This window comes from Melozone crissalis, unplaced genomic scaffold, assembly GCF_028551555.1.
Source record: "Melozone crissalis strain CALT ecotype California unplaced genomic scaffold, PUWL_Pcris_2 ptg000029l_1, whole genome shotgun sequence".
NCBI lineage: Eukaryota > Metazoa > Chordata > Aves > Passeriformes > Passerellidae > Melozone > Melozone crissalis.
Window position 1 is genome coordinate 8,570,141 of NW_026535807.1, and position 27,772 is coordinate 8,597,912.

General features: G+C 35.9%; 1 protein-coding gene across 1 annotated transcript in view; it reads left to right on the forward strand.

Moving 5' to 3' along the window:
• Positions 1 to 27,772, forward strand: part of CFAP20DC (CFAP20 domain containing) — a 64,267-nt gene that overhangs the window by 13,997 nt on the left and 22,498 nt on the right. The window contains exons 6-14 of the mRNA XM_054280947.1: positions 2,222 to 2,336; positions 4,193 to 4,353; positions 7,913 to 8,091; positions 11,751 to 11,887; positions 13,007 to 13,181; positions 13,709 to 13,855; positions 18,968 to 19,299; positions 21,027 to 21,440; positions 26,387 to 26,580. Of these exons, the coding sequence (XP_054136922.1) occupies positions 2,222 to 2,336; positions 4,193 to 4,353; positions 7,913 to 8,091; positions 11,751 to 11,887; positions 13,007 to 13,181; positions 13,709 to 13,855; positions 18,968 to 19,299; positions 21,027 to 21,440; positions 26,387 to 26,580 (1,854 nt within the window). The remainder of the gene's footprint in view (positions 1 to 2,221; positions 2,337 to 4,192; positions 4,354 to 7,912; positions 8,092 to 11,750; positions 11,888 to 13,006; positions 13,182 to 13,708; positions 13,856 to 18,967; positions 19,300 to 21,026; positions 21,441 to 26,386; positions 26,581 to 27,772) is intronic.

Genomic DNA, 27,772 nt, shown 5'->3' on the forward strand with positions numbered 1-27,772 from the left:
CACTTGGAGGTGTTCTGATGAAATCACTTTTCAAGGACTTGATATAATTTGTCCGTTCATAAAAATATGTGCTGCTGATTTTGGAATCTCTCATGTCAAACAATAGCAATAGTGAGGATATAATAGTTTTTTCTTGGCACAGTAGTGGGATTTCTGCTTTTCAAGTGCATGTGATTTATAAAAGGAACTGCCAGTCTTTAAAAATGAAACAGATAATGAGTCTTCCACTTTGTTTTCATTTGCCCACCCATATTATGAGGATGAACAGATTAAAGGTCAGGTTATCTGCAAGGGAGAAGAAAGAATCAGCAAGTTCTGCAAAGCTGGTGAACAGTTTGCTTTGGGTGATGGTCTTAATGACTATGGGGGAACAAGAAGGTGCTTATGTATTTTTATTGCCTGTACTTGATATTTACATACTTGCAGTATACTTTGTACTGTCCTTGCTTAAACTCTCAAATTGGCAAAAATAACTAAAGTATGTAATTTGTCACAGAGTAATGTCCTCCTAAGTTGACCAAAGGAAACCTATGAATGTTTTGTGGTGTTATTCTGCAAATTTATAATTTTATTATTTAAGCTACGGGTAGTCCTTAGCTAATGAAAAAGTGTTTTCAGTAATAAATAAAATTTTAAAAAAATCTACAGGACAGTCTTTACTGTTTTAAAGTAAAACCCAGCATTTCAATGATTATGAGTAATTACTTTTAGCAACACTAAGTACTGACAAAAAAGTTGTTTTTTATAAGTGTTTGTCATCTCAGAGGGGCTGCTAATTACAGAGAAATACCCATCTGTTAGAAATAGGCTTGTTCAAAATAATAGGTAAATTAATCATTGTTTCCCCATATTCTCCCAGACTGCAGCCTTTAAAGTAATATCTGTGCTCTGGAGTGTTAAGGGAGGACTGCTGGGGACTGTCAGGGTTGTGCTGCTGCTGTGGTTTCACCCCTGGAAGCAGCTGAGCCAGAGCAGCCCCTCTCTCTCCTGGGGAAGAGAATGCACGAGGGTAAAAGTGCAAAACCTTGTTCCCTGAGATAAAAACAGTTTAATGGGGTGAGCAAAAGCTGCACATGGAACCAAAATCTAAACAAGGCATTAATTCCTTCCCATGGGCCTGCAGATGTTCAGCCATCTCCAGGAGCTCAGGGCTTCATGCTCTGTAATGGCTGCATGGGAAAACAAGGTAGCTCTCAGCTTCCCCCATTCCTTCTCCTTCCCCACAGTTCTTTCTGCTGAGCATGGCTCTGTGTTGTCTGAAACATCCCCTGGGTCAGGAGGCATCTCCTGTCCTGACTGTGTCCCCTCCCAGCTCCTCACACATCCCCAGCCTCCTGTCTGGTGAGATGAGGTGAGGAGCAGAAAAGGCTTTGGCTCTGTGTGAGCAGAGCCCAGCAGCAGTGAAAACATCCCTGAGTTACCAAAAACACATCCCTGAGTTACCAGCACTGCTTCCAGCACCAACCCAAAGCATAGAACTCTCCAAGATGCCCTCAAGAAATTTAACTGGATCCCAGCCAAAACCAGTACAGCTGCTAACAGGACTTGAAGGAAACAGAACATAAAAATTACCCTCTTTATCAGTTTAAAGGAAACCTTTTTTTTTTTTGTGACCATGGTTGTAGTCTGAATTTATTAGAAATGTTGAAATTCAGTGTCCTTGGTATCATTGTGAGATGACCTGAATAGTGAGCAATAAACTTCTGCATTATAATTCACCTTTGAAGATAAGTCCTTGTGAAGTAAAACAGATAGACAATGTATTGTGTTTACCTTTAAGCTGAAAAAAATCTATATGCAGTGACAGAGGCATTTTTAGGAAAAGAAAGCAAATAATGTTTTTCTAGTTAGCAGGCCCCAAGATAAGACAAACTTAAGGGGCCAAATACTTGTGATTATTAAAGGCTACTGGGTTCTTAGTTCATACAAATTTAATTCTTTCATACTCTGAAGGGCTGTGGAAATCTAGCAAAGAGTGTAGACTGTTGAAATGAAATTAGCATGTAAAGTGATTTTATATATGCAGGGATATAGCCACAAAGTTTGAATTGGAGAAAGAAATCTCATTACTCATCTTGTAAAAGTATTTTTTAATTCCATATTTGTTGTCACTGACATAAAGGTTTCTGCACATGAACAGGTTTTTTGTGATTTCCCAAAGATATTGGATTATTGAATTGACAAAGATCTGTTCCATTCTCTCCTGACTTTTCTTTTATAGGATAACTGATTTTGACAATATTAAAAGAAGATTGTATTTGTCAACGGTGCACAAGGAGTTGTCTGTAACCCCTCTGCATGCCAAAATTCCTCTGTTTATGATCAAGCGCAAAATAGTAGGTACCTTGGGAATGTTACTTGGACTGAGGTTGAAAATCTGAAATATTTTGTGTATATTATGAAATTTTTGGAATTATTACTTGTTTAGAACTCAGCTCCTACTGATTGAAGATGATTAAAGACACTTTTGTATGTCCCCTTTACCAGATGGCATCAGAACCACTCGTTCTTATATTAGGAATTCATTCTCATTTTATAAAATTACTGCTGTTTGTGATGTTTCTTCACCTCTCCTGTTGATCCAGCCTCTGTAAAATTCTCTGTGTCCCTGACACTGGTTCATGATAGTGCTCCTGCTCGTGTGTCCCTTCTCCTGTAGTGACCTTTGGTGACATTCACTGGAGGTAGACTGCAGCTGATGGCTGCTTTCACATTCCTCAGGTTCTTCCAAATATAGAACAATCTCTGTGTCAAACTGATGAGAACAAAACAAAAACAATTTTCTTCTCCTCGTTCCCCTCTCCCAGCCACAATATGGTTATAGCTGACAGGATACAAAGCCTGATGGTTACTGTGTAACCACGTAAGGATTGGAGCGTCAAATGCTGCTTTAGAAAATAAACCTGATATGAGAATAGTTAGATTTCAAATATTTTAAAATTTATATTTGCAGGAAGAGAACTAGATAACAGTATACTAAGCAGTTGTGAATTTAAGGCTAGACATGAGAGAGAATATTTTACAAAAAAAAACTCTGAATTTATAACTTTTTTTGAGATAGGTTAAATGAAAGCAGCTTTGGCAACTTAAAATTGAGAAGTGTTCTGCTTTGTGGGAATAAGTAGTTGGATTTTTTTTTAAATGAATATGTATCAGATGATACCCCTGAAGTTGCTGTTAATTCAAAATCCAATGAAATGAAATTTTTTTTCTTCAGTGTAATTTCAGTTAGTTGATGTCAGACTAGTACAGGTATTTCAGGATTAACGTGTGCATTAATGTACACCAAGTTAAATTCAAGCAGAAGATGAACTTCAGCTATGAATTTTAATTTAGATAATAAAGCATGAATCAGATATGTCTAGATGCTCTGATCATTTATAATGACAAAATATTTTAATAACCTTAATGCTTGACCAACCTTAAAGAGTAGATCTGTATTCCTGAGTGTATCTGAATACATATCTGTCTCCCTTAAATGCTTCTCTGCCTTTTTATCATTGCTTTTGCTTAAAGGAGGGAGCATTCTGCTTGCAGTGATTGATCTTGGAGGATCTTGATAAAGGAGGGAGTGATCTGCTTGACAAGATAGATCTTTTACATGGCTCTGATAGTTCCCCTTACTGTATACACAAGCTGATTGTTATAATCAGCATGAGGGGTTGTGAATCAGGATATAAAATAAGTTGTTTGTTCCATCAGCAGAACAGAGTTTGCATTTTCACATGCTAGATTTCTGTATTGTATCCCTACAAATTATTCTGTTTCAACCTCATCACTAGAAGTATCAGTTATAATTAAATACTAAATCTTTCAGTGCATTACTTGGTGTCTTCAAAACAAGTATTCCTTTCCTTCCAAAATTTCAGATTTAAGACCTGAACAGTAATGTATGCACCTAAATTTTTTCTCAAAAATATTTGCTATTTGTGGATTAGAAGCTAATATTTCTACCTTGACTTTATAAGGAAATCAGGCCTGTACAATCATTCTGTTTTTACTTTTCTTTTCCCTTAAAATTTCAACCATTGCTCAGCTGAATTTTACACACGAGTAATCATATAAAATATATTACAGTTCTGCAAATTAAATGAAAATTGCTGCATTTCTACTCAAGGCCATCTATTTGTATAGAAGGTGTGTTAGCCTCAGCTCATGGATTTTACTAAAGAGTATTGTTTTTCTTTTCTAGTGGTGCAATATGTGTATTGACTTGGTAACATTTACCTATGAAATATTCAGAGGAGCTCTCTTCCAGTCCTTGGATGGAATTACTATTTCAGCCAACTGTAAGCTAAGAAAGGTCTTCACTTTAAAATTCAAGCCTCCAGTTACAGCTGAGGAAGATGGTGTGTTTTAATTACTGTCTAGTCTTAATCATAACTGTTCATGTTATAAAATCAAAAGTTTCTTATTCATCAGATTGGCAATTTGAAGGATTACATGATTTAATAAAAATTAAAGTGGTAGTGCAGCATATTAAGTCTGAGAGTGTTGGACTTAGGGCAACTAATTAAATATGTGTGTACTCCTGTGTTTTAAACACTGAATTCCTTAGAAGTATTTTATTGAAAAAATTCTGGCAAGATTTATCGAGTAGAGAGCTTGTTTTAATGAGGGTGTCTGATGCTGATAGAAATCTGATTTTTGCTCAGGAACAGAGTATCTGAGAGGAAAGAGAAGTACTGAAAACAGCAGCATTTGCTGTTTGCTTTCTTAATTTTGGATGTTAGCAGCTGATGAGAGATTTCTTTCTGAAATAATGCAGACAAAATTGTAACAAAACATTTTATGAAACAGAGCTATGAAACTATAATAAACACCTCAGATCATGTCCAGTTATCCTAATGTGGCCTTGTTTATTGGGAAAGTAATCTTGGAGTGAGCTGAAAAATAACAGGGTTTTTTGGACCTGATATTGGTCAAGTTTACCAGTCTCCAGACTCACATCATAATCCTGAATCATCATTTTCCAAGGAGAGAACTTCCTTCCTCACTGGTATTTGCAGTAACAGAGGAGAAATTTCAAAAGCACAGCTGGCACTTTCTTATTTTAAAGGCACCCCTAGGAATAACTCAGCTTCTATTTTATTCAAATTTTCATTTTTCATCTTTTAAGGAACATACCTGAAAAACGTTTCTGGTTTCAGAAGGAGGGGTAGTTAACAGAATTATAAGTGTAGCAAAATGTATTTTCCATTTGGAAACACTCAGCCAATAGGAGAGAGTAGGCAAACATTGTGATTACTCCTCTGATTTTTTGTTGGTAAGATTGGAAAAAATATTAATTAAAAATGTCTACAGAGAGAATGTGGTAAATTCTCAGCAGGAAACTGCAGTTCAAGCTCTCACTGGCATTCATTTAATTTAATTCCATTGGTGCATTGTTTTTTCCCTTCCACTCTAAACAGCTTCTGAGATGTGCTTAAATATTCTAAATGAGTTCCAAAATTCTAAAATGCAGCTAACATAATGAGTCAACAGCTTTAATAAACTGTAAGCATACTAAAATATCACACTTTTAATTACTTCATTATCAATTCTATGATTATTACACAGCTGGTGGGCATTAGTACTTTCTGTATGCTTTTGAACTTCCTTATCTAGGCAAGAATATAGAATATAGAAATAGAATATAGAATATAGGAATAGAATCAGAATCATGGAATTGTTTAGGTTGGAAAAGACTTTTAAGGTCTTTTGTGTCCAGCTGTTAAGCCAGCCAAGGCCACCACTAAGCCATGTCCCTAAGATCCCCACCCACTTGGGTTTTAAATACCACCAGGAATGGTGACTCCACCACCCTGGGCAGTCTGTGCCAGGGCCTGACAACCCTTTGATGAAGAAAGAGTTCCTATTATCCAATCTAAACATCCTCTGGCACAACTTGGGGCTCTTTCCTCTCGTGTTGCTGCTTGTTGCCTGGGAGAAGACACCAACACCTACCTCTGTACAAGGTCTCCCTCCCTTCAGCCTCCTTTTCTCCAGGCTGAACAACCCCTGTTCCCTCAGCTACTCTTCTAAATTTGTTCTCTAGACCCATCTTAAATTTTCATTACAGCTGAAGGTTTGGCTGAATTTAAATGATTCTATACTTCATACCCAAGTGAAGAAAAACAATAGTAATTTTCTTATTATTAATTAAGTTTCATATAACAATTACTCTTTAATAAAGCTTTTTCCCTCTCAGAATGACTGGACTAGTTAGTTTAGTCCTACTGAATGTAATGACATCGTATTGAGAGCTGTTATGCTTTAACCTTGGCCAGCACCTAAGCAGCACACAGCCACTCCCCTCAGTGGGATGGGGGAAAGAAGCAGAAGGGTAAAAGTAGGAAAATGCATGGGTTGAGATAAGAACACCTTAATGCTAAATTGTTATTACCAGGGGGGAAAAAAGGTAAATAATACCCAAGAAGGACAATTGGTTTTTATTTGCATAATTTTACCAACATCAACTCGCCCCAGCCAGCTTTCCCTGCAGTTGATGTGCTGAGCACACTGCCCTGTGGTCTGGGATATCCCTGGGGTCAGCTGGGGTCAGCTGTCCTGGCTGTGTCCCCTCAGCTTCTTGTGCCCCCTGCCATCTGCTCCCTGACAGGGCAGCTTGGGGAGCTGGACAACAACTCACACTCCAGTGTGTCATCAGCTCTGCTCACATGCCAGATCCAACACACAGCCCTCCACCAGCCCCTGGGACAAAAATTAAATCTTTCCCAGCAGAAACCAGGACAAGGGTTGAGCTCTTTGCTTCAAACTCCTTGGTGTGGTGGAAGAACTGATTTCAAGGTGCAATGAGTTTGTTACCCTTTTCAAGTAGCAAATATACACTGTGTTTTGAATTTTTAAAATGACAGTAAATGCAAAGGGGACAACCATATATACAGAGAAATTATTTCTGTATGAGATCATTGAGATAGAAGAGGAAATACTTCATCTTTTCTGCCTCATGACACTGAAGCACACAAGCTTAAACTATACCTAGTTTCTTGTTTCCATAGTGATGCAGAACTTACGTATGAGTTTTATCACTAAGTATTGCCCAACAGTGATAAATAATGTACTGGCTTGGCTAAAAAAAAAAAAAAAAAAAATTGAAAAAATATGTCCTGCACTGAAATACAGCATGGGACATTTGATTTTTTTATTTGAATTGCAATACTTGATCCCTTATTCATGTTTGGGTTTCAGGTTGTGTTTTCCTCTTATTTTCCTTGGAAAATAGGCTAATTCATTTGCTTATTATATTCAAGTCTTCTAAAATTTGCAATTAATTTGTGTTGTAACATCAGGAATGGTTCTGACGTGGATTCCTTTCTTTGCAGAGAGCAGCTTTCATAAATTCAGTCTATATTGGTTATCAAAGGGAAAGCAGAGATAATCAGCTCACATTCTGCCATGCCTGGTGTCACAAGAATACATAGGTTGACAGCTTTTTAGTTTATCATGAAAGCATAATGGAGTCCAAAGTTTGGAATTAAAGCTTGTTAAATTCTTTATTTGCATATATGGGACTTCTTCGCTACTTCAATCCCACAGATATGAATACCATATTTAGCTGTTCATTTTATCTGAAAATCACTGTATCAGTGTTACAATTAAAGCTGAGTTGTAAAAAAAATTATCAAAATATATTTTATTATTGTTTTGTTTGCTCTCTTGACAAATCAAAGAAATTGATTCTCTATGACTACTCCAGCCATTAGTGTTTATTTCTATAACTGTATTCAAATTTTTTGGCCTAAAAGTATACACAATATAGTTTTAAAATTTGCAATAAAAAGTGACCAATTGCAGCAATATTTTCAAATTACCATAATCTATTTAGTTTTTATAGCCATATGAACTAAAGTATATGTAATCTACCAAATAACGCAAGTCCTATTGAATTCCATAGTGTCATGAAGTAAAGCCCATGTTTTCTGATTCCAGGTACATCCATTGTTACACCTGGGCCATACGAGGTCTTAGATGATATTCCTCCAACCTGCCAGCTCAATTCTGATGTCCCACAAGTTACACAACTGCTGGATTTAAATGAAATTCACAAGCCAAAAACAAAATGCAGGGAAAAGGCAGTGCAAGAAACAGGTATTCTGTTGTATTAGAATACTGTGAGTACAATCCATACAGTGTGTGTGCAAACAATTGATTGTTTTGTAAATATCCATGTTTAGAGTTCCAATGTCTTAAAATGAAACATGACAACTCCTGCACACTTGTAGTGCCTCAAGCACACAGACACAAGTGTGTTCTATAGTTTGAGATCTGTGTGGAGCCTAAACAGTTCTAATTTAATCCTGAGATTTGTAACAATATTTGAGATGTCATATGAATGTACATTGAAGCATTTTGCAGTGAAGTTGTTACACTTCTTTTTAAAGTATGTTCACATCAATGAAACGTTGCTGGCAATATGAGTATGCAGTGTCCTCAGCTTATACTCTGAAAAGGGAAATCTTGTCTTATTGGTGTCTTGTCTTATTTGAATGTTTCTTTAAGCTACAAAATAATGAACCATATAATTTAGACTTTAGCAGCATTGCACTGAAGAGATTTATTAAAGAAGCTGGGCAGTGGTGTGCTACAATACAAGCTATTGACTTGGATAAAAGCTAAGAGAAAGCAAAGAAAGGATTAAATTTAAAATTATTGTTACAGCTGAAGGCTAACAGCAGGAGAGCTAAAAAGCTTTTGTTCTACTCTCTGTATTGTTTATCATAGTTATGAATAATCTCAACAGAGAAGCAAATAACAGGGGAGCAAAATTTTGTTATGATACAGATACTGGTTTAATAAAGAGTGGGACTTCCGAAAGTTTTAAGTTTGTTAGATTGGAAATCCCATATTTACTTTTTCCTGAAAAATAAAGCAGGTAACATGCAGGAAATATCACAGTTTTCAAAGCAAGGTTTATTGGTTTTATGTCTTGTGGCCACTGTGTTGAAAAATTATGGTCTAGGGACCACTGTATGGGGTAAATGTGGAACATGACATCACATAAAATCTAGCTTTGCTAAATGCAGAGGATTCTACAGTGGGGAGGAATGATAGCTACAGTTAAGCTTTAAAGGATCAAAATTAAATGAATCAAGGCTGGCAGGTTATCATCACCAAAGATACAGCTCAGTAGAACTTTCAGATTTTAATATGTTTTTAAAAACTAAGTAGCAGGAAATTCAAATTCATAGGAAATGAAAAAGGTATCAAACCTTTAAATCACTTTTGCATTATTATCTGAAATACTTTATACATTATCAGCTAAACCATCTCAGAAAATATCTTACAGACCAAGAAGTGATTCAGGGAGAAGCAGCATGAATGATAATCTCTCACATAAGATATGCTGAAAACATTAAAAATCTACATAAGGGCATTTAAAAAGTAACCAGTGATACAAAGGATGTTCAATAAAAGCTGTTTTTCTTATCTCATGGCACAAAAACAAGACATCATTTGATGTGATGTTGCAGTTGAAAATTAAAAACTCATAAAAGAAAATGCCATGTTACACAGAATAAGACTAAAATATGAAATCTACTGCTAAAAGAGGCTAGTAAAGAAATTGGTATGATTCCAAAATCAGTTGCCAATTTATATAGGTAACAGTAATGTTGTATTTAGCAGCAGTAAAAATGTGAAGAGAAAATTCAATTTTGTGCTTCCAAGTATTGCCAGCCTTACACTAAGAACTGTGTTAAAGGCAGATGATTTCAAGTCCATACTGAATTATCTTGTGCTATTTCTGAAGTGTTGGGTTTGGCCTTTGGAACTGAATGTTAGAGAGATTACTGGCCAGTTCTAGACCAGCGTTTCCTGTGTTTTATGTTTAAGTTGGCATGTCTGCTTCAGTAAGATCTGTAAGCCAAGAATCAGTAGAAACTGAATTGTAGATACAAGTGCCAAGATGTGAAATTGCTTAAATAGACTTGAGTCAGACAATTGAGAGCTTTTTAGTAAAGCTGCTGTTTTGCTTTAAAACTGTGTATTGCTTCCTACCTGCAGTAAAGTCAACAGCAGAATTTCACCAAGGCAAAAATATTTCCAGTCCTTATTGTCTTGATTCAAAGTACTGATTATCTCTTTAAAGCAATTTTGTAAACAGATTGATCATCATTATAAAACAGAAGTATAGAGAAACATAGATTATTTATGTTCATTATCGGAAATCTGGAGTTGTAAAATTATTCATAAGTGGTGGTGGTCTTCAATCCCACCTTATAAACATAGCATGTGTCCTTCCAGACATGTTTTTTAAATTTCAGATGTTGGTCTGCTTGAAAGTGGAAGTTTTGGTATGCTTAGGTAAATTTAATTGGAAAATCTTCCTTTAATCCACTAAACTTTTTTGTTTATTTGATAATCAAAAGCCCAAATTATTTTTAGTATCATGCACTTTTAATTACACATATTATTTCATTATGTCATCAACACACTATTATGTGTAGATGTAGGTAATTAATTGCAGTCAATTAATGTGGTCATTAAGAGAGATTTTAATGCAAATCAGCTTTTCTAATTGGAGCTAACAACATCCCAAGGTAGCCAGTAAAAAAGAAATTGATGTTAAACCAAGACAGGTCATCTGATCTTGTGAAATGGCAGCTGTTAACAGCAACCAAATGTCACATCAGGAAAAGAGTCAGGTAATGGCAGCAGGGAGCTTCTTCTGTGCTTATTAGTACAGTAAATGATGATATTGGTGGCTAATGTATGATCTGTTTTTCATTTCCTTGATGACACTGTAAATAAAGCTGATCTTGAAATAAGGTTATGAAAAATGCTCAGGGGAATCGGCAGAATATTTTGTTTCTACTTTATTGCTTTATGAAGGTGTCAAATCTCTAAAGTGAGACAGCAATTTAATACAAGTTGTAGCAAGAAAATATCTTTGGACATTGTAAATATTAAATATAAATTAATGTGAAGATACCATTTTTATCAGCTCTGGAAAGGAGAATTCACTGACAATATTGGAGAATTATAAAAGGAAAATAGATAGTACGTGCAGCTCTACAACCCTGATGGTGAAATTAATGTGTAACCATTTTACTGTCCTTCCTTTTTAAATTTTTTGGAGAACATTCACCTGCATTACATGTTTACTTTTTGTCTTGAAGACTGGTTGGCAATTTCCATGCTTTAAAAGACTTATAAAAATAAATCTACAGTTTAAGCAGTAAAAAAAAAAAAAAAAAAGAGTAATAAATATTTTAGCAGCAATAGAGTGCATTTGCAATATTAGGGCTCAGCCCTGGTAATAGAGTAGATTCAGTAATTTCAAAAAGCAGGGTACATGTAAATAGTTCTCTGAGCTGTGACTGATATCTTGACAGTCTTGCCTTCATTTTTTTTGTGTTATTATTTATTTATTCTGTTATTTATTAATTAGAGTTCTTTTTTCTCCCTGTCAGAAGTTAGGTTTTCATTGAAGTTCTAAAGAAATCCTGCAAACCTTTTTTTTTGTTTGTTTATAAATAACCCACTTTTAAATAAATCTTTAAAGCAAGAAGATTAGAATTATATCTCTATAATAGACCAAAAGTTTCTTGCTGATATGTTGACACACTTGCAGACAATGTGCATTTGCTATTCCTATATTTCTAGGGAGTGCACTTTAAAGGCTTATAACTCTTAAATATGTTTAGTATTCATAATCTTTTTCTTTTAGTTGATTCTAAAAAAAAAAGCTACTTTTTATGGTTTGTAAGTACTGTAATTTTTTTTAATTCTTAACTTTCTTAACTTAGGCATTCTGGGTAATAGAGGCCAAGGCAACACATGCAATGGTAAAACTCAGGATGTATCACATATTGCATTTGGGTCAAAGATCCTTGGGCCACCTCCATCTTCAAACAGAAGAACCAATGCAAAGGTACCTGGAAAGGTAAGAAGGGCTAAATTCCAACAACACCGTGGCCCTTTTACAAAGGAAGATATTGATAAGGAGAGGAGTTAAACTAAAGGTTTATTCCAGAGGCTGCCTCCAGAGAACTGGGATAGGTCTCAGTGCCAGAGATCCTGTAACACCCAGAGGAGGACAAGGGAAATGCACGGGTGGCTCCAGCACAGGGCATGGGTATATTGATCCCACAGGAGAGGAGGCCAAGGGGAAATCTGGTTGCTGTTTTCAATGAATGTGGGGCTGTAGAGAGGCCAGACCTCTTCTAAGGGGTGCCTGAAAGGCCAAGGACAGCAGGCTCTAATTGCAGGGAGACCCTGACTAAATACAACAAAGTGATTCAGTACTGCAACTGAGCCACAAGAGAGTGGCGAATTTCAAAACTTAAATGAAACATGCTGATGCAGCATCAGACATAAAGATGCCTCTCTCTACAGAAATTGGTCTTACCATTCTTTTCTGAATTTTTTTCCTAGACTACTAAAATTTCTCTCTCTCTCTCTCTCTGTGGTGTAAATATTTTTCCTTACGATGAGAGCCATAATGCAGAGCAGAAATTATATTTCAGGATTCTCTGATAGTCAGCCTTACAGTAGCTCCTGTCAATTACAATGCCAGGGAAAACACCTGATCCCAGGCTGCCAGCAACAAATATGCAGAGTTTTGGAATCTGATCAGGACTACAGTTTTCAGTTTAACACCGAGAATAAGGGATCCAGCCAACTCTTGTGTAGGAAGTCACTTGAAAGTCAGGTTGTAAAATGATATTCCTTTCTTCAAAGAAGAAAATACTCCTGAGGTCTAGAATAACTATAAGTTTTAGTCTTTTTATTCTGATAGTGAATTCTAATTTTTTCCCTTTTCTTTGCGTTGTTCCATTCACTCAGTGGAAAAAAAAAAACTCTGCTTGCTACTTGACTGTAAAGATTGAAGATACCACACTGAATAGAGCCCACCATGAGGTTTTGTGAAAAGATACTGTTTAAAAAAGATTTGGAAATATATATTTGGAAAAAAAGTGTAATTCCTAATCTGTATTTTACCTTTGAGTATTTTGAAAGCTGTTATATTTTTGTCTTTCATCAAGAAATAATGTCTTTCAAGGTAACAAAGACCTTGGGTAGCAAAACATCGTGCCAACTTCAAACTTCAGGAACACCAACTGAAACCACACCAGAAAATGAGAGATTGGAGTCACCACTGTGGCCATGCAATGATACTTTAGATCAAGGAGGCAAAAGAAGTACTCTCCAAACAACTGCAAATGAATATCAAAATGGTAAGAGCATAAAGCAAAGAATATGTAGGCTTTTCAAACTGCCAAATTTTTGCATGATTGTGCCTTTGAATTAGGACTTAATTCTTTGTTTTTCTAATCCTTTATCTACTTAATTAATTACTGAAGACATATTCATTAAATAATGATTTATTCTCCTGTATGAGGGTGAATAAATGCTCATTCTCTCTGCAGCTATTTGTGTTGTGAGTGATTGAGCCAGGGATCATCACCTGCTGGCAGTACCCACAATTTATACACATGCTCCTCTTTCCTCATGCTGTGAAAATAACTGAGCTGCTGCCATGGTTCTTGATTGTTTTGCAGACTTTTGCAAGCCTATTTTTTATAATTACTATGGTTTGCCCTTCTTCTATACCTTTTGTTCAATTTTTCCTTCCTTGTGGCTGCCCTGCTCCTGCTGCCCTGCAAGATTCCCATGCTGTTTAGATGTTTGCACCCCAGTACAAAGCCCCATATGCACACAATATGAGTCTTCACAGGCATTTCATTTCTGCATTGCATTTCAGACCCTGAAATTCAGACTCTGACAACACCTGTAAGTGGAGAAGCAGATTTTCAGCTCACCTCACCACAAGTACCATCACCAGACAAGGACAGTCATATAAGATTATCTCCAAAAAATGCAGCCAAAGCCACATGGGAGATAACCAATGGTATGGTACTCATTTTATGTTATTTTACATTTCAGTTCTATGTGGTCTGAAGCAATGTTGTAAATTTCAAAGGACCCAAAATCAGTTCATATAAAAAATAAACATCTGTGTTGTGGGGATTATGGAAATCAAGCACCCTGCAACAGAATTTCTTTAGAGCATTGATAAAGATTTGCAGGATTAAGCAGAGTACCAGAGCAGTGAATGAATATCAAAAGAAAAATTCCATGCTCTCATGATTAAAGGAAAAGAACTAAAAATAATTTATTCTTTAAATCCCTAATAAATTTAACACTGAACATTCCAAATATGAAATGTACAAGAAATTTTACTTGTCCTAGATAAGAGTTTAGAATATTAACTACAGTACCTATGTAATATCACGAGGGGAGGGGAGAAAGGAAGAGGGAAGAGTTGATTTGTTTATAGAGTTCAATGGTGATTCATTTCTTGTTATTCACAGAAAGACACCTCAGCTTACATTTTGAGTTTTTTCCCTCTCTGCCAAAAAATGTGGATTTTTTTTGTCATACATTGTCTCTCTACTTCCTTTGCATGAGTCTGGGAATTGCATTCTTGGGGCAAAAGTATCCCTTGTCTCTATAAAAAGTAGTATTACTTTTTATTAGAAGGCATAGTCACCAATTTGAAAAGTGTTTGGACCATTCAAATGTGCTCAAAATTGCCCAATGAGATTTTCCTTCATATTGTGAGTGATTTCCTTTGTGTTTATTCTTTGGGGATATTAAGGAAAATATTATATACTCTGGCAGTTTCAGTAATTCATAATTGCTATTATGGGTTCCATAACTTGACTGAAAGAGATCCAAGATATTTCAGGCAAATAGAAGTCTTCTGGAGAATTTTTTCATTCCTTCCTATTTATGTGAATTTTGAGAAATCTGGGGCAGGAATCACTATCTTTACTTTTTTTTCATCTAGAACACCAAAACCTCTATCTAGTGACAAAATTTAAAAAAAAATTAATCAACACTTGTTATTTAATGAAAATATAGATGATATTACAAGACAACTTTAGGGCAGTAGGCTGGCCTGTCTGAATGTCCTCTCATAAATTCAGAGGCAGAGAACTGAGGAAGAAAGATGTGTGTAAAGTCTGTTCTTTTGCTGTTTGAATGTCAAAGAATGAAAACTGTTTCTTTATAATCTTAGTTGTGTGTACAGACAGAAAAATGCATTATGTGAGTTTGTGAGGTACAGTCCTACAGAGTTTTTCTCTGTATTTTCATTGCTTGTCACTGTTGTCACTCTCAGTCTGCAGATTTCTGTTTTTTTCAGTATATGAATTTATCACATTTTACATAGATGACTTAATGATTTCTTTATCCATTAGTACTGGATTTATTTTTTCTGAAGAACTTCCTATAAGGAACTTCTTCATCAGCAAAGTCCCCTTCTAGGCTTTGTTCTGGACATCTTCCAAAGTGGGATAAACTTGACCTGAGAGAAGAGGTAAAATGAATAAACACTGTTTATGCCAATCTTATTTACTCAATGCTGAAGCCTTCATTATAATGTTAGGCTGTGATTAGGAGCTTTAGCATAAGTCTGACTGTGTAGAAGGGCTAATTAGATGTTAAGGTGATCATTCTTGCATTTATGTTGTTTGCTGCAATATTGTGATTACGTAGTAGTTTGCATATTTTACTCAGAATGTACTCCAAATTATTCATTACAATTGACATGGAAATGATGAGTTAAAAAGAAACTCTAGTATAGTTTTTGTTGGAGAGGTAATGGAATTTTGTTTAGTCCAGAACTCCCAGTACCTTTCACTTGTGGACTATTGGATGACTGCTACACTGACTGCAGGTTACAGAAGTTCCTGAACTCTGTAACCAGCATAAAATGTCATCTTCAAATCATACAGACTTTTTTGTCTGCCCCCTGGATATTTCATTAAGAAAAAGAACTATGCAAATGAGTGTTTGGGTTTGACTTATTTCTATCTCAAGTATATTTCTTCAACAACTCTAGAAATGAATGTAGTTCTTTACAGGGTGGCTTAGACTAAAAAAGCAGAATATTCAGGCTAATATTATAGAGATATTAATAAATCTAAATTAGTTCTTTGTATTTCTGAACTCCTTTTGGTCTGGGCAAGACATTATAATGGTGACTAAAGTTTAAGAAATTTTTGGATATTTGAGGCAGAGCCAGGATTAGAAATCAGGAGTTTAAGTCTCTAATTGCCTCATGTTCTCTAAACACTTGATAAAAACTGTTGCTCTAGGATTTCTTTTTCATGTTTTGATACTTCATTCAAAACTGACTTAAAATCTTAAAAAAGCAAGAGATTCATCACACTGTTTCCTTCAGAATTCATTACACAATTTTTTCTGTAATGCCCTCTACAAATTAAACAGCGACAACTACATTGGAAGTTATTCTAGAATGAGAACAGAACAGGTGAGATTGGGGGGAAGTGGGTTGTTGCTAAGTCAGTAGACAAAAATATTAAGCTACCCCTCTCTATGCTTTCCCAGTTGTATGTGCATAAGAATTAGTGAATTCTCCTGGAGTGGGTTGTACACTAAGTACATAACCATACCCCAGAGGGCTCTTCACAGTGGCCTGAGCTATTAGTGCATATTTGTAAACCACAAAGGCAGCATGAGACATGTCAAATCTAATTTTATCATGGGGAAAAGACCTTCTGAATACTGAAGGAGTTTATGTTATGTATTTTGATGTTAGTCTCAGCACCGACAGGGAAACCTAATAAAATGTGTCTAGATTAAACTGGAAGGGTTGGTGCCAGACTGGAAAGAAGACTGCAAAGTGCTGAGATAAGAAAAAATACAAAAAGTTTTTTAGCTAGGTAACTTTTGAAGATTTTTTGTTTGTTTGTTTTGATAAATGCAGCAAGTAAAAATTTTAATATTTTTGCCTTAGGAAAAAGGGTAAACATCATTTTAGACTTAGCAACCAAAATAGCTGGGAAAAAGATTCTTCACATCCTGAAGAGTTGTCTAGCTGAAGTTTGGGGATAAATAATATTTTTATGTCATTTCTGTATAGCAATTTCTGAAGCTGTGAACAAGGCATCTCTCCAGGTCCTAAAACTTTTAAAACAATCTCAGTCTTGATGGGCCAGATTCCTACAGAATAAATAATTGAATAATTGAAAATACGGATTTAGTGTGACAGAGTTTTTCAGTCATGTTAGGTCACAGAATCAGTTGGGGAAAAAACAGTTCCTGAGTCTTTGTCCTTGAACATCCAAAGACTGTGTTCAGCCTCACTTGAAAAACTCATGAAAATATGCCTCTTCTCATTTCATTTTTATAGGGGGAATGGTAGCTTAATAAAGGTAGCTTATATAGATATAAAGTACACCGAAAGCATAAAATTGTGAAATGTTCATGACTGTGTTTTCTCTTATTATTTCAGTTGTTTTATTTGTGTACCACCCTTCACATGTAATTCCAATTGCCTATAAAACTGCTTTGTCAGAGGAATGTGACACAATCTTGAATGATAGTAGACTGGAGAATTCCACCCCAACACCCTCCTTTGAAGAACCTGTAGCTATAGATACAGAACTAAAAATCATTTGGCTTACTCATTGAAGGGTGTTTCCCAGAAGTTTTGAGTAGTCTCACTCATTTCTTGATGCTCTTTGAAAAACTAGTCCAAAATATTTATAAAATAAATGGAATCACTTGCATGTTCAGCTTTCAAGGCTTATAATAATTAGAAGCAGAATCCACTACATTGTTTTAAACCAGAAAGATTTTCTAATAGAATAAGAGTTTATTTGAAAAGCCTTGGGAGTTCTGACTAAAGATGGTCTTCATGAGGAGACTGAAAAATGGTCTTTTCTGGAATGAGAAGATGCAAGCCATGGTCATACAAGATACATCAAGTCCCAACCTTCCCCTGGTTCCTGGATATTAACTGGAGTTTGGTAGCTTTACTGTCTGTCTTCAGTAAACTGGAAAAATCACAGCAACCCAGTAAGAAGACAGCTGTTTCTCCTGGCATCTCAATCTTCTTTCTTTTGCCTTCATTTATGGTGATTCAGACTTCCTCCCACACTCTCACTCCTCCCCAGCTGCTGAATGTGCCTGAAGTGGTAATTCTAACAAAACTAAAAGTAAAATATTACAGTAAAGCACAAAATACCCTTCTAAACTTACTATCGTCTGTGGTGGCAAGCACTTTATTATTGCAACGCTGCTTTATTATTACATTTTTAGTATTTTTCATTGGGTTTTTTTAATATGGTTGATGGTAACTTTGTTTTATGGAGCTGGAAAGTTTCAATATCTAGTGAATAATCCACACCACACTACCTTTAATGAAGATAAGGGAGTATTGCATACTTGAGCAATTCTCTTTTTCTTAGATGCTATTTGAGATTGGTTGTAATCAATCAAATTGGCATTTTTTTTCTATACCATCATTCCAAACAGTAAAATATAAGTTAACAATAAGAACATAAAAATGGTCTTTTCATGTGTATCTGGTGCACTCAATCTTTAAATCCATTTCTGTAGTTTATTGTTTGTTTTAAAATTGTTAGATTAGTTGTGGCTGTGTTCAGGGAAACCTGGTGAAACAGATATCTTTATACATTTTTCATGTCACACTTTTTTATCAGAACAGTAGTTTGAAATTGAGATTTAAACCATAAGTTCTGAATGTAAAAGTGTGGAATTTCAGCAGTAAAGAAGGAGCAACTGTAATATTATGAACTTTCCACCAATGTGTTGTTATTTTTTTAAATGTCAGATACAAAAAATGCCTTTAGAAAAAGATCAATGGCCATATTAAATACAATCATGCTCTGCTAGAATAAAATTCAGTTATGGGTTTCAAATCTTGATGGCTAAACAGTTTCAGGTTTACATGTCCTGTACCAAAGCCTGTGTACTTTTTGAGCTCTGTTTAGAAATTTTATTACCTTTGCACTTTGAAAGCAATCTGATCTTTTTCATTGCATCCTCATCACTCTTGCTCTTCTTTAATAGGCCAAATATTTCTGTATTAGAAAAACTTAGTTTGCTGTACAACTTTCTGAGAAAATGAGAATGATCAGAGTAGCTGACAATTCGCATATTTTGGCATTGAAATTGTGTGTTTCAGATACATGGGTGTTTCCAGAGAGGTTCACTGAGAGCATTCAGTTGGATAGCAAGGAGCGCTTTGAAGCTACTGCAAGTTCAGCCTGCTGTGATTTACCCTCAGCCCAGAATGCCTCTGTTGAGCCTCCCAGCAGGGAAACAGCTGATCACCAAAGGAGTCAGAAAGAGGTTTTCACATTTTCATCCAAACCTCGATCAGCTCCTTACGGAACGTCTCCCAACATATCCCCAGAAAGTTCCATTTCCCCACTGGAGTTGGAGCCCGACAGTAACGGAGAACAGGAGCAAACCAAAACTGAAGATAGCTTTGAAGGAGCTGACAGCAGTGAGGAGGTAGGCCACCTTGTGCATGTGACTCCTGACAAAGCAGTCCTCATCCTCAAACTCCTAGAATGAGGTTCTGTCTTCAAGGCAGACAGAGAGGATAAATCATCTTTTCCCCATATACCGACGGGTGGATTTGTCTCTGTCAGGTTGCTGTGTCTAACTAGGACTCAGGACTCAGTGCAGGTGTACCCTGTGTAACAAGTTGACAAAAGAAACCTAACTCTGTCAGCCCCTATGCTAACAGAGAGATGCCAGAATTGTGCATTATTACAACAAAAAAAAAAAAAAAACCTGCATCATCGATCTGAGTGAGATCCAAGTCCTTTATGGCTGCTCAAGACTTCAGTAAATAAGACTTCATTGCGTTTTTTAAAGCTGCAAATGGAGACTGGTTTTGCTCATTGACATTGTTGAAAAGGAATTACAAAATTCCAGCTTTTGAATGTCACTTGATTATTGGTATTTCTGCTGCATATTCTGTCTGAGCATCACCAACTTTAATTCCTTTGCAATGCGGAAATCTTCCAGCAATGAAGTTAATGAAAGAAAACAATTTTTTAGTATACCTATCTAGTATAATTTGATACTATGTAGACATTTGCTGAATTGTCAATGTATGCAATAATTTCATTATGTCATTACAGTGACTACTAAAGTTCCTCCTTTTATGAACATTCTAGTATATTTCACTTCTAACTATAAAATCTGTTTCTTTGCATTTGAACCTGCAGCTCACAGCTGAGAAATAAAGTGTAACTGAGTCGCATAATAGCAAGATGGACTGAATTTAACTCTTTTACAGAATAACTGAGGGAATCAAACTATAAATTTCCAAAATGTGTACCATTAATAAAACTGAGGGATTATCTTCTTGAACATACATTTCATGCTGTGTAATCCTGGACTCACTGAAGTCAGTAACAATCTTGGATGCTTTCATGTGCAGCAGGATTGCACCTCAGCTGTGAGAGGCACTGCAGGTGATACTGCCTGACATCCTCTGTGGGAACATATGGCAGATCATGAGATGAGGATGAGGCTGCTCTCATCCTTTCCTTCTTGGGAATAAGAACACTGAGGCTAACACTAGATGCACTCCTGCATTATTTCTCTTTTCATCTCTTCAGTCCTGCTGATTGCTGTTGAGATGGGGTATGTGTGAACATCATACACTTGATTCATGGGATATTTTGCAGGGACTTTGTTAGAAGCATGGACATAAAGTTAATAAACTAACCTCTAAAATTCCTAAATTGTATTGAAATGATAATGAATATGATATCCAGTACCATATGATTACCAGAGCAGAGCAAAGTGATCTCAGCAGGAGTTACTGCTTCTACATTTAAGTTGAAGATGCAGTGTGAAAATAGGGAATATTAATAATTCAATTGAAAGACACCATCGTGGACATATTGCTTAGTTTTGGTTTACAGCTGTAATAAATTCTATTGAAATTATGAATGTCAGGTGAGACACAGGTCTTGGATGTTACCAGCATTCAAAATCTGACCTGACATTTTTAAAAATGTAATCAGCTTCAGATGTAAGAAGATGTTTATGGTATAGTCAGTGTATTTACCAGGAGAAGCAGCTGTTTTTCAGAATCCTTGTAAATTTAGAAACAGGAGGCAGAGATTAAAGAGAGATTTTGAAGTGTTAAGGTTATGTAAAACTGAACTGTGTAATGATGAGAGGGAACCAACCACTCTTGCTTTGTTTCCTAAATTTAGGATGACAACAGTGAACTCATCCAGAGTGCTGAGAACATTGAGAACAGCCACAGCAGACAAAGAACACCTGATTCAGCAGTTTTTAAAGAGATCCCATTAAATAAGATGTCACAGGGAAATGAATACTGGAAGAATAAGGAACACAGCAAATATAACTTCGAAGAGGCCGTCTTATCAAAACCACAGAGTTCCACCATGACAAAAACAGAATCTATTAGCTTTCAGAGAAGTTTAAAGCCTATCCTTTCTCTTTCTCCAATTCAAAGTAAATCCAAATCCTTTAGAGTAATTAGAAATGTATCTGAAGAAACTGAAAGATATGAAGGAGTTTCAGATCAATTCGAAAGATCTGTCAGTAAAACATCTCTCAAGAAAGTTTCAAATGGAAATTCATGTTTGACAGCACAGACTTTTGTAAGTGATTTTTTCTTTGAAATTGAATTACTAGGTTGTGTAGAGAAGCTATATTAGATATACCCATTTGCATGAAGTGATTAATAGTGCATCTTTCATTCTGATATATTCTGGCTTCATCATAACTGCATTTACTGGGCTCAGTCTGTTGAAAGTTGATTTTGTAGGGGTTTGTGGAACAAAAAATCATACTCCAAATATAACAGAAATCACAAAGGTTTGTAGATAAAAAGATGTGTCACTGAGCAGCTCACATTTTGGAAATAAATTAGTTAGAAAATAGTTTGGGGCTGAAAGGTTACAGAGGAAAATTGGCAGATTTTAAATTGCTGTGCTAACGAATGACCACAGCAGGAGTGTTAATTTGGGTACTTCATGGTCTCTCTGTGTCAGCCCTGAGCAATGATGAATTATGTGCCTGAGAGCCAGCAGCCAGGCAGCTTCTGTCCAGCAGTCAGCCCTGGATGGCTGGGAGAAAAACAGGGCAAGGACAGGGAAAGCACCCAGGGTACCTCAGCAGCAGGGCCCTGCAGGCTTCCCTCCAGCAAGCCTCAGCTTTGCCATTTCTTCAGGAAAGGTGGTGAATAACTGGTGGTGGAGGTTTTTTCACAGACATTTGTGTGTTTGCTTTTTGCATCTATATGGCCTTTGCCTTGTGACAGTGAATTTCAAAATGTAACTGCTATTTGTGAGGAAAAAAAAATATGTATCTTCACTTTTTTAATGCATTGTCTCATTCCTGATGCTTTCTTATTCTTCTCTTTGCTATAAAAAAGCAATGATTTTTTTTTTACCTAATATTCTTTCCTCTGCCACTTCCTGACTCATGGCTGTGTATCAGATTCCCTTGCAGGTGTCTCTTTTACAGGTCAGGGAGTTCTATGGTACTTAGTCCCAGGATTGCTGTTTTGTGATTTTTTTTTGGATAATTTTGCCCAGGGATGTTGAATTGAACTCATGATCATTATTGTAAGCATGGGGTTTGTTTTATAATATCTCGGATATATCTTGAATTTCTTATCATATCATTGGTCCCCAGGTATTGCACACTTCTGAGGACCAAAAGAATAGACTCCTCTCTTTTGCAGGGGCTCTCAGCTTTTCTGTGTGTCCTTGATGGGGAAATGCTCATCCTGCCCTGGAACAGATTCATTTTTGTGCAATGAGTCTCTTTTTGTGCTGGTGCAGGGATGGGGTTTAGGTGTCTCAGTGCTGTGAGGTCGTGTTTCGCACTGGGGATTCTGGAAATCTCTTCCTGCATCCTGCAAGTAGTTTATTGGACTGGTGAAGGCCCTGCACTTTTCCCGACAAAAACAGAACATCCTTTTCCATGAAGGTTGTGGAGACTGGTTTCCTTTGGGAAAGAAGGAGATTAGGGGAAAGTAAGGGGAGTGAAACACAGCAGCGCAAGTGAAAATCAGAAGCAGTGCTGAGACTTTATTATCATGAGAAGTATCAGTGGCTGGTGATTTAAAAGACCATGAAAAGCAAAAAAAATTAAAAAGCAAAGAAAATCCTTTTAATAGCAGCATATGTTCTATGTATTTATTATCTGGAAAAGACATTAGAATTGCCACTAGTGATGTAGAAAATGTGGAAGAAAGCAATGCATGGGTTCATTTCTATTTGGAAAGAAGATAATGTTTCTGTAATTTTCAGTGATAGGAAAAGCCCCAGTTGATACCAATAATCTGATTCTCTTTTTCTTAGAGATGGTAATATGCAGTGAATATGTATGATAAAATTTGTTTGTATTTTTCATTCCTTTACCCTCCTATTATAGTTTATAGAAATTTAATCCTTCTTTTTTCCACGAGCTACTTACATCTTTGCAATTAAATGTATTCCTTGTTTCCTGATACTTTCAAGTTTTAGAAAATTGTTCCAATTGCAGTTCAATTATTTTTATTACTTATCATAACTGTAACCTATTTGTCCATAATAAATTAAATCACACATGTATTACTTTCCTTAAAGATATTATCTGTGTTTAATGCAGTCATCAACTTTGTCCTGTAGAACACAGCTAAATGTAGCCTGTCTGGGTGGATTGCAGTAGTTGATTACTAATTTAAACAATAAGATTATTACCATACTGCAGTTGTAGCTGTAAATGTATTGCACATGTGATTTGTTCCTTGTATTTTTTTTCAAGAACAAATTCTATTATTAATGTATAGAAACTCATTAGCTACAGATTTTGGTTTATTGCTATAAAACATGAGATTAAAGTATCTGGCAGATCTAGGTCTTACATTTGATCAAGTCTTAAAATTTTAGGGAAGCCCTTCCTTGTAGTTCTTTGACATTTCTTTTTGTGCTCATACAAGGGGCCAGTAAAGGAAAAAAAGTGCTTAACCAAGTCTTCTGCAATTGATTTGCCTGCTGCTTAATATGCTTTAAGGACCTGGTTTCTTGCAATGTTTTATTCATGTTTTAATAGAGTTCTCTATTATTAAGTTCAAATATTTTTAATTAAGAAAGAAGTATAGCCCTCTGGGAAATATTGCAAGCATGTAGATAGCTGGTAATTAAAGTTTTCCACACGTACAACTACATTCAAACAATTCTGAATTAATCATTTGAACCTAGAAGAATGCAAATGTCATTATATATGAAAAAAATCCTTTAAACAACAGGTTTTAGCAATCTAGCAAAAGTTTTAAGTGCTTAATAAAAATACTTTATTGTAAGGGAAGGATATTCAAATAGACAAGATAAGCTTTTAATTACTAAATGAAATATTAATTTTAGACAAATTTAGGAGTATTGCAAAATTACTTCTTACATCAAAAGATTCTCCTAAATTACAAAGTTAACTCAATTTCAAATTCAGTTTTCAAATTCTCTCTTTAAAAACCAACAAAGAAAATATAAAATTTTTGAAGAGGCTTTTTGGTAGCAGTCATCTAAACTTGAAGAATAAATATTTCAAACTATTTTTCCTTCAGTAGTTTATTTTAGGGGATGTTTAACAGAGAAAATGGTCATAGCATCTCTTTTCCTTCCTGAGTGTGATATTTTCAGAGTGAGACCATTAGAGGAAAAGAAAACAGAATGACAATTTGAAATAAGCTGGGGAGGGGAACAGCAGATGTTTAGAATTACGCTGTAATAATTCCAGAAATCTATGCATCTTTCTTCATAGATGTAAAGGAAAAGACAAGCAAGTTCGGGCAATTTTTTGAGCTTTTATTAAAAAGAGAATGAGAAAAAAAGTTCTTTCAATAGTTAGTGCTTTTATTCTGCAGAGCACCAGTTCATTCTGTCAGTTTAATGAGTGCATAGCAATTATATGAAAGAAGAAAGATAAGCCAAAGCTTCTCTTATAATAATCAAATAACTGCAGAAGGTTTAAATATAGGAAAATTAACAGGAAATCAGCCTGTTCAATAAGATCAATAAAAGTTACAGCAGCTGCAGGTCTGGTAGAATATTGATACATTTGAGCAAAGCAGGCTCCCCGAGCACAACAAAGAGCTTTGGGTGAGGTGAACAAATGACTAATAGTCCCTGAGCTAGTAACAGGCTTTTAGAAAGGGTCTGGAGAACACATCTCACATTACTTTAGGATTAAAAATGGTAGCAGTCATCACAATATTCAGGAATTAAGCTTGGACCTCATTAGCTAGCTTTGTAAAAAAAGGAATGGTAAATGTGCAAACTGCTTCTGTCATCTTATGCTTTGTATCTTCTGTCATCTTCTTGTACGTTGTGTCTTAAATGCATAGGAAGAAAGCAAAAGAGGTAAAATTTCACTATGAATTCTGGTGTAAGGTGACTTCTATACCCCTGAAGATACACTAAAACATTACACTCCACATTTCATAGCAAGAAAAGTTGTCAGTGTTCATGTACTTGTACTGCTGACTCGTGTGAGTTCTTGAGGTCTTCAGTTACCCAATGCCTTCTCACAGCAAAAGAGACTGAGAGATCTTCCTTTCTGCCATGAATGTGATACATTCCTGGTCTAAAAGCTCCATTCTCTAGAATCAAAGCTCTGTCCTTCTTTGGGATGGTGTTATACATGATCTCACAGCCCACTGGCCAATACTCCAGTGATCCGTTCAAGTCCTGCTCACTGCCTGGATTCACTTTTCAAGCAGAAATGCTTTTTACTTACATTTAGAACCAAAACTAAATGTCTCAAGTATTAGACTTGTTCCTTTGTGAAAGAGCAATCTATGTGGACCCTTTAAAAAGGGGAAAGCTTTGCTTAAAGGAGGTGTTCTTTAAACAAAGACAGTGCCAGCAGCAGGTTGGGTGACTTTAAACTGTCTTGTCTTAAGGTTTTGAGCAAGGCTTAAGTATCAACTGCAAAATGGTCAGTATGTGTTTGCAGCTTTTGGCCTGTGGATCAAGTTAGGTGTAACAATTAGGGCTATATTAACAATTCCACCAGTGGATTTGAAGTGAAAGGACATTGAAGTTTACTTGAAAATTCATCCACTAGCAAACTGCCAGAATAACCTTTTAAATCTAGTGTTGACATGGTTTTCCAGAGAAGTTTTATGCTGTGCTTGACCAACAACTAAATGTTACACTGATGGTGTTGATGATACTGTGATAACTGTGGGATTGGCTTTGATTCAAGATCTGCATTTAACAGCTGATGGATTTTTTAACTTCTTAAGGCCTGTTTTTATCTTCTGTTTTTTATTGCAGTGGAACAGCAGCTTCACCAAACACCCTGGATCAAAACTGCAGTTCATTACAGTTCTTATGGTGTTCTTCCTTCCTGGAATTGTTTATAAAAATGCTTGATCTTCATAGATGAACAGAAACATGTTAACTAATTTTTTTCTAGTAAACATTTTGTTTCTTTTTCAGTATTGAAGCTTTTTGAGGATTCTCTGAGAGATTCTCCAAGGTCTCTCTGGGTTTCATTCATCTATTCTGTTCGGTGATCCTGTCTAGATTGTTGACTTTTCCATTTTATTTCACAGGAGTATGACAGGAAAAAGTACCAGTCAAATAGACTGAGTTCATCTGAACTACAGATGCTGGCCAGCACGAAGAGACAACAAAATGAAGAATTATGGGATGCTGGGATTTCCCATGGGCTGGGTGCCACACTGATCGATTGCTGCAATGTCACCCTAAGTATGAGCAGTGATGATGATACAGCAACCTGGAACTCTGGTTTCTCACCAGTAAGTCTAAACTCCCAGTATTTTCTCAGGGGTCTTGAATGCTAAATTTTCTTTGAGTAGAGTTGAAATTTAAGGTATCATTACCAAGGGCTCTTAGAACTTATCAAGGAAAACATTTAACCAAGACACATGCACTTTCAGCATGTTCTCTAGTGCCACCATGGAAAAAGAGCAAATCTGTTATATATATATATATCCTTCCTAGAATTCTGAATAATCATGTAGGCTGTACAGTTCATCACAATAGTGGCTGACAACCCGCAGGTGTGTGATATAGTACTTAAAAATAGTTCCAAAATGAATGAAACCCAGATATACCAGTCAGCAGCTGCATTACAGTGTGAGTAATGGAAAATAATTGCTTCTTACAATGATAAAGTCTCATTACTGAAAAGCTAAATGTTTAAAGAACTCAAGCAGGAGAAAGCAGCAAAAAGCTGCAGTAGTTCTAAGCACTTAGTATGTGATCATTACGTGTTTTACACCTTGGATCATTATTTGTCCTGGTACAAAGTGGTACAGAATCACACACAGCTGCACTATGTGACAGTGCTGCTATAAGAAGCAGAGTATTTGTTACATTCCACCAAAAAGTACTGAATGTATGAAAGCACAGAATAACATTTCTGGAACTATATAAAGGTGCTAGCAGGAGCTGCTGTAAAACTAGATAACCTCATACTCCATATATATATCAGCAATATAGCTGTTATTTTATTACAGTTGAGGCAATAATAAACAATGAATGTGGCTTAAGTAAAGCACATAGCACAGCTCTGAGGCAAATCCAATGTCAGGAAACTAAACACAGCTGTGTTGCCCCAATATACACTATTGCAGAGTAAATGCTCTAAAATGTTAGGTGCAAATTACCTTCAAGGGTCTACAGGGTCCAAATAGAGGCCTGGAGCAGCAACTTTCCACAGTGAATATCAACACAGTGCTGGAACTTTGGAGTACCCTGTTAAATGAAGGTTTCAAATGAGAAGAAATGTGTTGATAAGTGGGTAATTGTACAAATAAAAACTTGATTTACAGAGGAATATTTTGCAGGACATCAGAGAAATATTAGTTGGTATTAACTATTTTATATACATCTCCATTAGGCATTTTGTTAATTTAATATTTCCAATGTGTTTTCTCCCTGCTCGTTAAATGGCTCAAATATGGTACAAATCT